We start from the raw sequence: 12,404 nt of genomic DNA on the forward strand, positions 1-12,404 counted from the left end.
GTTCTCCAGATCCTGCAAGAACCACTGCCGATTTGCATCAAAAGGTGCAAGATGCTGGGGACAATATATCGCAGGATGCCATTCGGCACCTTTATGATAATCTGCATGCACGAATACATGCTTGCTTTGCCGTCAGAGGACGGTGCTCTGTGTATGATGCGACTGTTTGGGCACCCCTTACTGTGACGTGTTTCATTTGGTCTGAATTTGTAATCATATACTCCTGCAATGATGGACTACCTGTCACATCGCTTGTGAATAAAATGTTGTTGTCCTTGTGGGTGTTGCATGTTTTTCTTTTCGGTAGTGTAGAACAGAAGGTTTTAAACATTTGAATTACATCATAAATTGCTTGTGTAAAATGTTCCGAAACAATATTCTACATAATAACAGCATACAACATGAAACTGACGGTCAGTCGCTTAATAAAAACCAAACCCCATGGCGCAACAGTCCCAAAGGGCCTTGGACTACCAAGCGACTACTACTCATCCTGAAGGCCTGCAGATTATGAGGTGTCGTGTGGTCAGCACGACGAAACCTCTCGGCCGTTATTATCGGCTTTCTAGACCGGGGTCGATATCTCACTGTCAGATAGCTCCTCAGTTGTAATCATGTAGGCTGAGTAGACCTCGAACCAGCCCTCAGATCCAGGTGAAAATCCCTGACCTAGCCGGAATTGAACCCGGGGCCTCCGGGTAAGAGGCGTAAACACACTACCTCTACACCGCGGGGCCAGCCATCAGTCACTTAATGCAAAACTTTAATTTAAGGTTTGAGGGGTTAGTTTGTGGTAAAAATTCATTTCCTATGAAATCCTGTTGAGAACTAATGTCTGAACAATAAGCTATATAAAATGAACACCTATAGCTAGCACATGGAGCAATATTAAAAATTTAAAAAACCACAACTTTGATGTTTGGCCAAGTGATGCATAACATCATCTAAGTGTAGAATATATCTGGTCTACTCCAAAAAATTAATCAAAAGCTCAGCAATAGGTTCCACTTTCTTTGCCATCTAGTGGAGTAAAATGAAATTTCAAAATAATTATTATTATAATAATATATGAGAATGAACATATTTCCGTCAAATTATTGGGAATATATTTGGATTCTAAGTTAACCTGGTATACTCGCATACAAAAGTTATGTAAAATACTGTCTAGAGGGTTATTTTTACTTCGTAGACTTAAAGAGTCAGTTAGTAGTTTTTTTTTTTTTTTTGTTAGTTGCTTTACGTCGCACCGACTCAGATAGGTCTTATGGCGACGATGGGATAGGGAAGGGCTAGGAGTGGGAAGGAAGCGGCCGTGACCTTAATTAAGGTACAGCCCCAGCATTTGCCTGGTGTGAAAATGGGAAACCACGGAAAACCATCTTCAGGGCTGCCGACAGTGGGATTCGAACCCACTATCTCCCGATTACCGGATACTGGCCGCGCTTAAGCGACTGCAGCTATCGAGCTCGGTCAGTTCAGTTAGTAGTAATCTGATGTGTGCATACTATGCTTTCTTCCATAAATATATAAAAACTAGCAAATGTACCCATGCTTCGCTACGGTATTCTACATTGTATACGGATTTCTCCATAAATTACCGTAAATACAGTGAGTAAGACTATATTAAATTGCACCTACAAACGGACTTCACCATCAGACGACTTGTTCAGTGTTCTACATGGTTGGTCCTGAGACATTTTCCCGTATCTCCTATATTTATGGGTTAGATTCAATTATTTATTGAATGGGGAGAAAGTTGGTACAGTTTTCACATACTACTTTATTTTTTTGATCCTCGTGTGACCCTGGAATCATAAAATTTTGTGAACATATGGCCACTGGTCATGTCAATGTGCCTGCCCAATGTCATGATTGCATCTTTCCTATAAATGTGCCAAACAATAACATACACGTGAAAAAAGTACATTAACTTGAACTCAAGAAATGCAGTACCATACTATTTAATGAATAAGGGATAGAGATACGACAAAATGTCATAGGTCGAAAGATGTAGATCTCTCCAAATTGAAACGCGATCTTTTGTGATACGACTTACGGTTTAGCCACCAATTATTCCGAAAGGAAGGTCTGCACCGTCGTTAAAATTGCATCCATATTTCGATATTTTCCGGGGCCAAAAGTTATACATTTGCATAGCTTAGAATATTTCCTCAAAGAAATGAGTGTCCAGCTTTCGGGATTAGCACTCGCATACATACGATGTAATTAAGTAAGCAAAATAATACATCTAAGAAAACTGACATTAATAGAAAATGGATTATAACCGAGGATAGGCGAATGACGACAAATATGTAAATACCAAGTGAATGTATTGGAAAATAAATAAATTATGCTGGTGTCAGTTATGGATATAAGAAAGCGGTAACAGAAGAGAAATTTAGGCGCAGTGATTCTTAGGTAAACAGATAAAAAGATGAGTAATGGTGTTATTACTTGAGCTATTCGAGGAAGGTTATAACCTCCAACGATATTCCGCCAATATCCCGCAGAATGGCCGATTGACCCCTGTCTTGCCTTCTACCCAAGGAACAACCACGAATTTAAAGGCATGATGAGGAAAATGGCAATATGTTACTTCCCCGCTGGCATGCAGTCAGAGACGTTGCCATGGTAACCTGTAGGTTCGTTGTCGGTCACAAAGCAGAGCATGATACCCGCAGAAAATAGTAAATTTCTCCGTCATTTGAAGAGTAAGGTAAATTATGAACATAACGAAAGTTGTTTATAACGAAGATGCGTTTCACATACGATCCACGGAGTTTACAGAAAATCAATAGTAGAAGAGAAAATGGAGGAAAACCAGTTTTCCTATTAACCCCCTGTCTATTCAAAGATTTTAACATAATATGCATATCAAAACCTTCCACGGGATGAGTAATAATCTAAATATGAAGTGTGCTTGAGATCTATCCAGCCGTTTTGCCATGATGGTGGAACAAACAGACACGAAAAATAAAACCACTGATTCGGTCTTGAGTTGACCTAAAACGGATAAATATCTGAAAAATTGGCAAAACAAACGAAATTACAGACAACGGACCCCCTACAACTTTATTTATATAGATGCCAACATGAAATACACTATTTTAAACTTAGATCAGTTCTGTGTAGAAAAGCTATTTGAAGTAACCAGGGATGATATTTACTCATTCTCTATATTGAACACCTGATTCTGACATTAACATCTTTATGAACGTGTGGGAAAATTTGGTAGAGTGCTTGGAAAGGCACTGAAACTATAAAATCTATCACATTGGCGACATTAACTCTTTAATTCAATCATCTGCCAAAATCCATTTTTGTTATCTTCTAAGGTCTAATAACTTCTATATTGCCAATGAATAACCCACTAGAAAAAATTCCTGTTTAGACAATATCATTACTAATGTTCATAAAAGTGATTTTACATGTGGTGTCACAGAACCTCTTTTGTCTGATCACTGTGGTCTCTGGTTAAAATTCAAAAGTGTCTTGGAAAAACACGGTAACCACAGACAACTTAAACACTTTAGGATGTTAGGAAATAATAATAATATTTTCAAGCTTAGAAATTAATTACTGTCAATCAATTTTATTATTAATAAATGCACACAAGTTGTGTATATATGTTACATAAGTTTTGGCGATACATCTTACCCAGCATTTTGATTGTACACATTGTATAAAAGTCCAGTCAAATTTCTCTTAGTTTCTTTTGTCTTTCAAGGAGCAGTTTATTCGAGCTGTCGGTAGATGGGAGTCTCATACACAGTTCTTCTACAAAGAATGGTTCTCTCGCGAGCTCGTATACTAGCCTCGATTTTGTGTATTTCGAAACACCTAGAGCGGCTTTCAAGAATCTTGATTTAACTGCTTCCAAAGTCATTAGATCTTTTAGACTTAACTCCTCCCAAATAATATCTATTCCGTATGTTGCGATGGGAACTATTGTTGCATTGAATAAGGCCATAGCAGTTGTTAATGATAATTTGGATAGTTCTTTTATATCAAAAATTGCTTTTGTGGAAGATGCTGCAAGGGATTTCACATGTATTCTGAAAGATCTGGCGGTGGTTTGCAGGTGCTCCCAGGTGTTTGAAGCTGTTGACTGTCACAAGAGATTTCGGTCCTAGATATACCCTGTCCTCCACAGTTTCTCGACTTCCGTTACGTAATGTCATCTCTACAGTTTTTTCGGTGTTAATTTCCATTTTGTTTTCCTGTGCCCACTTCTCAAGTTGGTTTATGGCTCTTTGCAGGTTGTAGGTGGAATTCGATCCAATGACCATGTCGTCTGCACATATCATCTGTACAACATCGTATGTGGTAACATTAAAGAGTAGGAGGCTTAATGGGTTTCCCTGTAGGACGCTGTTGATCTGAGTTATTGTTTTCGATGTGGTTACGCCATCTGTGATCTGAATGAACTTGGCTGTCATCATGTTATGGATCAGTGCAGTGAGCTTATTTTTTCCTGTTATTGTGTCCAGCTTCAAGATTAGCATACGTCTGTTTACTGTATCGAAAGCTTTGGTATAATCTACGAAGACTACATGGAATTTTCCTTGAGGGTGCCTTAATGTATCTTCTATATCATCAGTTAAATTATTGATGGCATGGAGAGTGCTCCTGCCTTTTCAGAAACTGGATTGTTTTTCCGGAATCCTGTGTTCTACTTCCTTAGAAATTCACTTTGTGATAATGCTTGTGAGTATCTTCAATATACATTTTTCCAGGGCACTTCCCCTGTAGGAGTTCAGGTCCAATTGATTGCCTTTCCCCTTAAATAGTATCTTAAATATCGAGATCCTCCATATTTCTGGTATGTTGCCCCCTTTTAAGCATAGGTTTAACATATCTGTGACTGCTTGAAGTAATAAGCTAGCTGAGCCTTTGATATGTTCATTATACATGTCGTCGGGACCTGGAGCCTTCTTGTCTTTTAGAGATGTTATTGTCTCATATACCTCTTCTCTCATGAAGGGTTCAGTTTCCGCTAGACATGTCTTCATATTGATCGGTTCATGTGCGGTGTTGGTTTTATCATTGTTGAGAATGTTGTTGAAATGTTCTTCCCAAACTGTTATGTCTATTTTGCTATTGCTCTGAGATATCTGTGGCCTCAATCCCACGTACGGGTCCTTTCTGGCTTCTTCCACCATATTTGTTGCTTCCTCTTCCATGTAATTTTTTCTTTAATCTTCAGTTGATTTTTATATTTTTTCTGATTTGACTGTAGGATTTTATATCCTCTAAACTATGGCTGGATTTGGATGTATGTAGCGCAAGAAGGGTAATCTGTCTCTTTTCATAACATTCTGTGTCAAACCATTTGCGAGCTCTTCTCTATTGATTGTATACCATAGCAGACTGAATCGCTTTTTCCAGTGTCAAAGCAGCCGAATCAATGTTATTTCTCTCTATGTGATTATCAAATTATTTCCATTCCTCTTTCTTCTGGCTTAATACGCAGTTTCTTAGCTGTCGTGAAACTTTGATTTCTGTGGTTTTAATTCTGTTCATCACATTTGGAATGGAAAAACTGGCCACGACCGGGCAGTGCTTCTTTAGGGGTGTCTCATCTGCTGAATAACATACTATATTATTATTCAATGTAATATTAGGTCCTTTATAGAATATTAAGTCAATAATACTACATCCTGAGTGTGTGAAGTACGTTCGTTCATCCGCCTGGTTGACCAGGATGAATCCTTCCTCTATCATCATATCTAACAGTTCATTTTTTCTGTAATTTGGAATATCTGATCTGCAGTTCAGATCTCCAGCTATAACAATGTTTCGTCCTGGTGTCGCCTGTCTTGTTATTATGTCTTCTATTGGCGTTAATGGTTCAAGGTATATGGCTATTATTATAGAAAGGTTCTCGAAATTTATCACAAGTGTGTCTTGATCCTAATGTGTGCTTAGCACTTTTCCCAATTTTGGTTTGAAGAAGCAGGAGATTCCTTGTTTTGGCCGTCCTCTTGGTCCTTGCATTGCTGGTATATATTGTGAATAGAATCCATTTATTTCCAAGGCTTTAGTTGCTAGAGTTTCTATGAAGATTAATATGTCTTTTGTGTGCAAAAGGTAGTTGTTAGATAGCACTAGAGTGCTTTTCAGTCCTTCCACATTCCACAGAAGCAGATTGAGCTGCGAGTCTGGCTCCTGCTCCTTGGGAACGAAAAATACGGTAGTGTCGTACAATGACTCCCTCTGGCCACACTTCCGCTATGTTGACTTTTGGTAAGTCTTGCAGTGTGCCTTTAGTTTGGAGTTCTTCACATTCAAATATGTTGGCTACATGTAAGTTGGAGATGTGCTTTTTAACCGCTTCTTCGGTTGTATTTTGGTGCAATTTCCCTACATATAACCAAGCTCTACTATGTGCGGCTTGCAGTTTATCTGTTTGGGATTTATCATTCCTATATTCAGACTTTCTTGTGGCCACGACTGTTGTGCTCATCTTTCTCTTATTGTTATTCCAGAGTTTCGATTTGGAGGGTTTGGCAGCGATATCTGACCACAGATCATTGTTATTCCTTGGATTTTCTTGGGGTATAGGTTCCAAGATAATTTGTTGCTCTGCCATGGATTTTGGCTTGGTTATATTTATAATTTCTTCTTTGATCATATGTCTTATATTATTCAAGAGACTTTCCATCATAGTTTGTAACCTCTGTGTTAAATTCTGTGTAATTACGTCTTCCATCTCGGAATCTACACAGACTTTGTGTATTTGGTCGAGAGATGTCGTCTGAATGTCATGATTACATTGCTGTCCGATAGACATTGTTGATAGTATTTGGGTTTCATTAACTTCCTCCGCTGGGCCGGTAGACGCCGCCACCTGTTCCGTAGGTCGACTATCTTCGTTGATTTGTCTATTCCAACTTCATTCTGTTGATTCTTATTTGACTGACATTTATCATCTAGGGCGAATTGCAGTTCCGTAAAAAGGTTTCTAATGTCACTTACGGCTTTATGCATTGTTTCTTTAGCTTCCTTCTTCAGATAACCGCCTTCTTCAGCGATATTCACTAAGCATCTAAAAACACTTTTGAGACGTGTTTTAGTCATGTCCGCCATTTTTCTTTTTTCTTTTTTTTTTTTTAAAACCATGATAGCAAACTCCAGTAATGTTTCAGAAGCATCTGAAAATTTTTTTCAAACATTAGGGTCCTGTACGAGAGTATGTTGTCCTAGAACAACAAAGATAATTGACACACTAGGTAAATATAAAGGCAAACAGAAAGAGAAATGGCACACACATGCCTTGCAACTAACAAGAATCTAATGATGATTTATTACATTAAAGCAGAAATGGATGATTCTTCAGATGATAAAGAAAATTATATCTTTATTTAAATGTGTTACTGTAAAGACATTAAAGCAGCGAAAAAGCAAGCTAATGATTATATTATCAACAACTCGAAAAATAAATGTAAAGCAGCTGGGTCAGTTATAAATGATGAAATTTGTAGGATAGAGGATAAAGTGTCAGTGCCAATAGAACCTGATACATTGAATGAATATTTTGTAAACTGTCAAATATATGAACCACACTAACACATCTCGTGATAATGAAACAATGTACAATAGCATGTTAAAAAATAATAGAATTCCTGAAACTTATTCACCTCCATTGAGGTGGCAAGAAATAAAGCCTGAAAAAGTCCTTAAAATAATATCAGAATTAAATTCCTCAATTTGCAAAGATTATTATGGCTTAAATAACTATATCCTAAAACAAATTATTGACATGATATTAATTCCTTTAACTCAGCTGATCAACTGGATGCTGACTGAAGGAATTTTTCCAGATTGCTTGAAATTCACTGTCACAGTACCTGCCTTTAAGAATGGTGATAGATTGTATCCAGGCAACTAACGACCCATTTCAATTGTTCCAACTATATCTATTTTCTTATGTAGATCTCTTTTTTGTAGTTTGGGCCAAGTATATTGTGGAGAATCTTTCTTTTTCTTTAACTTAGCGAGCGCACATTTCTGAGAAAGGATAAAACATTCTGACGCATTGAGAGATACTGACTTGACGACAATGTTATAATGATGAATTTTGATATATATAGAAAAGCACCTTTTGTTATATATGAACTGGGTGGTTTTATTATAAGCTGACTCGTTGGCTAAAGGGTCAGCGTTGAGCGTTTCAGAGAGTCCCGGGTTCGATTCCCGGATGGGCCAGGGATTTTAATTGAGCCCTATTAATTCTTCTGGCTCAGGGACTGGGTGTTTATGTATGTCACAACACTTTCCTCTTCATATTCAGACAGCACACTATACTACCAACCCCCACAGAAACACACAATAGTGAATATTGCCCTACATATAGGGTTCAGTCAATCACTTCTGATTTGCATTTAGGGCAGTCGCCCAGGTGGCAGATTCCCACCGGAGCTTCAGCTGAGTCCTGGCATTGCTTCCACTTACATGTGCCAGGCTCCCCACTTTCATCTATCCTATCCGACTTCCCTCGGATACATTGGAAATTTATTGAACATCTCCCTTGGTAAGTTATTCCAATCCCTAACTCCCCTTCCTATAAACAAATATTTGCCCCAATTTGTCCTCTTGAATTCCAATTTTATCTCTGTATTGTGATCTTTCCTATTTGGCGTCAGGAAGGGTATCCAGCACTAAACCAGGGTCAAATCCACATGTGCGATACAGTTCACACCCGCGACCCCACAGATGTTGGGAAAAAGCGGTAGAAGATTATTATTATTATTATTATTATTATTATTATTATTATTATTATTATTGCATCACTTTCTTACCTGTTGTGTTTTAGTAGTACTAAATATGACTCTTTTTGATTCTTCAGGTAGATTTTCAGTAAGTTTCACCCCTGCTTCCCTCAGCTCTGCTACTTCTTCTTCGCTGAAGAAGTCTTCCAGGATGACGTACCCATTCCGGGAGAACTGAAACAAGACCAAATTCATTACCTCAGTCATGGAGTTTTATCCAGGCTTTTGGCAGGCAATCTAGTGATTAGAAATTGTATACCACCACTTCTCCTACCCTGCCGGCCAACATTCTCATGATCAAAATTCTATCCACCAACGAGAGTTGAACCGGCTAACCACGGTGTCAGACCGTATAGCCTTGATGCTTTAACAATCATGAGCACCAGGCAGACTAGAATCCAATGTATGCCCGCCATTTTCACATGATACTTGAACAAACTGAACTCACGGTATCTCCTGCCTGTTGTAACAGACGACTAAAACGGGCCCCAGGGGCTTAAACTTGGAAGCGTGGATTGGCGACCACCGGGCCCTCAGCTGAGTCCTGGCATTGCTTCCACTTACCTGTGCCAGGCTCCTCACTTTCACCTATCCTATCCGACCTCTCTTGGTCAACTCTTGTTTTTTTTCCCGACCCCGACGGTATTAAAGCACTAGATGCCTAGGGAGTCTTTCGTCCTCAAGCCCTTCGTGGCCCTTGTCTTTTTGTGACCGGTATCTTCATTTTCGAAGTGTCGGATCCCTTCCATTTTTCTCTCTATGATTAGTGTTATATAGAGGATGGTTGCCCAGTTGTACTTCCTCTTCAAAAAATAATCACCACCACTTCAAGGTCTTTTATATGACAGATATATATATATACATACACTGACTGACAGAGCAAATGCAACACCAAGAAGGAGTGGTCAGAACTTTATGCCAATTGCAGGGTAGACTGACGTCACTGAGGTATGCTCATGCTGTGAAATGCGCCGCTGTGCTGCGCACGTAGCGAACGATAAATGGGACACGGCGTTGGCGAATGGCCCACTTCGTACCGTGATTTCTCAGCCGACAGTCATTGTAGAACGTGTTGTCGTGTGCCACAGGACACGTGTATAGCTAAGAATGCCAGGCCGCCGTCAACGGAGGCATTTCCAGCAGACAGACGACTTTACGAGGGGTATGGTGATCGGGCTGAGAAGGGCAGGTTGGTCGCTTCGTCAAATCGCAGCCGATACCCATAGGGATGTGTCCACGGTGCAGCGCCTGTGGCGAAGATGGTTGGCGCAGGGACATGTGGCACATGCGAGGGGTCCAGGCGCAGCCCGAGTGACGTCAGCACGCGAGGATCGGCGCATCCGCCGCCAAGCGGTGGCAGCCCCGCACGCCACGTCAACCGCCATTCTTCAGCATGTGCAAGACACCCTGGCTGTTCCAATATCGACCAGAACAATTTCCCGTCGATTGGTTGAAGGAGGCCTGCACTCCCGGCGTCCGCTCAGAAGACTACCATTGACTCCACAGCATAGACGTGCACGCCTGGCATGGTGCCGGGCTAGAGCGACTTGGATGAGGGAATGGCGGAACGTCGTGTTCTCCGATGAGTCACGCTTCTGCTCTGTCAGTGATAGTCACTGCAGAGGAGTGTGGCGTCGGCGTGGAGAAAGGTCAAATCCGGCAGTAACTGTGGAGCGCCCTATCGCTAGACAACGCGGCATCATGGTTTGCGGCGCTATTGCGTATGATTCCACGTCACCTCTAGTGCGTATTCAAGGCACGTTAAATGCCCACCGCTACGTGCAGCATGTGCTGCGCCGGTGGCACTCCCGTACCTTCAAGGGCTGCCCAATGCTCTGTTTCAGCAGGATAATGCCCGCCCACACACTGCTCGCATCTCCCAACAGGCTCTACGAGGTGTACAGATGCTTCCGTGGCCAGCGTACTCTCCGGATCTCTCACCAATCGAACACGTGTGGGATCTCATTGGACGCCGTTTGCAAACTCTGCCCCAGCCTCGTACGGACGACCAACTGTGGCAAATGGTTGACAGAGAATGGAGAACCATCCCTCAGGACACCATCCGCACTCTTATTGACTCTGTACCTCGACGTGTTTCTGCGTGCATCGCCGCTCGCGGTGGTCCTACATCCTACTGAGTCGATGCCGTGCGCATTGTGTAACCTGCATATCGGTTTGAAATAAACATCAATTATTCGTCCGTGCCGTCTCTGTTTTTTCCCCAACTTTCATCCCTTTCGAACCACTCCTTCTTGGTGTTGCATTTGCTCTGTCAGTCAGTGTATATATATATATAGGCTGGACGAATTTCGGAAGAGAGAAAACTGTCAGCGACAAAATATCTCGAGACAACCGTAGTGACAATCTTTTGCTCTAGTTTTATCGGGCATTGTGAGACGACGTGGCGTGGGGTAAAGAAGGGAAGCGGCCGTCGTCTTAATTAAGGCACAGCCCCAGCATTTGCCTGGTGTGAAAATGGGAAACCACGAGATGTAATTCCTCGTTTCTTCACAGAATTGTCTCAAACGGCCTATGACGGCCAGAGACGAGCATCTCGGCTGGTGTGCGCCTGATCCATAACGAATCCTGTTAAATTCATCCTCGAGTCAGTCTTCAACAAAAATGACTCGTCTGAAGCTGTACTGTATCGTCTTTTCCAGTGTGCGGCTAGCTTAATGTACAGACGAAACGTAGAGTTTATACAGAGAGACAGTCGAAAGCAGATTTCTGTGTTTTTGAGATGTCTGCTCATCTTAGTAATAGGTAAAGCAGATATTACACTCAAAAAGTTATTGTCCATCTTTCTCACGAGAAAATTTATCAGTCACCACTGATCTGGATTAAGGGCAGTCGCCCAGCTGGCAGATTCGCTATCTGTTGTTTACCTAGTCTTTTCTTTAAATAACTGCAAAGAATTTTGGATAGTTACTGAACATCTCCCTTGGTAAATTATTTCAATCCCTAACTCCTCTTCCTATAAACGAATATTTGCCTCAATTTGTCCTCTTCAATTGCAACTTTATCTTCATATTGTGACCTTTTCTTGCTATTTTAAAAACACCAATCAAACGCATTCGTCTACTAATAGGCACTGTATCATTCCACGCCTTCTCTCCACTGACAGCTTGGAACATAAAGCAGCTCGTCTCCTTTCTCCGAAGCCTTACCACTCCGAAGTTTGCAACTTTTTCGTATCTTCTTCGTAGGTAAGGCTTCTTTTACTTCCTGTTGAAACAATAATCGTCACCAGTAAGGTTTTTTATGATAACACTGTCTATGCTGAGAATGGATACATATGACATATAAACTTGAACGAGGCCTTTCACTATAGCTACCATGTTGCAGGCGTTGGGGTTTGTCGGCATTTAGATTGCCTGCTTGTCAGTGTCGACGTTCCATTTTATCGCAACAACTCTTGGGCATCCTATGGCTGAGTGTTTTACTAATTTTTGTCGGCTAAACATCCAAGATCTTTTAAATGCCAACATCATGGGATACGGAGTGCCGATTATACACAGTACCGGTACTGTATTTTCCGAGTTGCCGGATATTTGCGATCACTGAAATAAACTTGTGCCCATTAAATTCCCCTGTAGTCAAAGATTCCCGGTCATTGCAGCACGGAGTGGGCCT

The 12,404-nt window shown here is 40.9% G+C and overlaps 1 protein-coding gene across 1 annotated transcript in view; it reads right to left on the reverse strand.

The window, feature by feature from the left end:
* LOC136884372 (phytanoyl-CoA dioxygenase domain-containing protein 1) overlaps positions 1-12,404 on the reverse strand; it is a 73,456-nt gene that overhangs the window by 16,570 nt on the left and 44,482 nt on the right. The window contains exon 2 of the mRNA XM_067156518.2: positions 8,802-8,945. Within this exon, the coding sequence (XP_067012619.2) occupies positions 8,802-8,945 (144 nt within the window). The remainder of the gene's footprint in view (positions 1-8,801; positions 8,946-12,404) is intronic.

Source organism: Anabrus simplex, chromosome 12 (assembly GCF_040414725.1).
Source record: "Anabrus simplex isolate iqAnaSimp1 chromosome 12, ASM4041472v1, whole genome shotgun sequence".
Classification (NCBI taxonomy): Eukaryota; Metazoa; Arthropoda; class Insecta; order Orthoptera; family Tettigoniidae; genus Anabrus; species Anabrus simplex.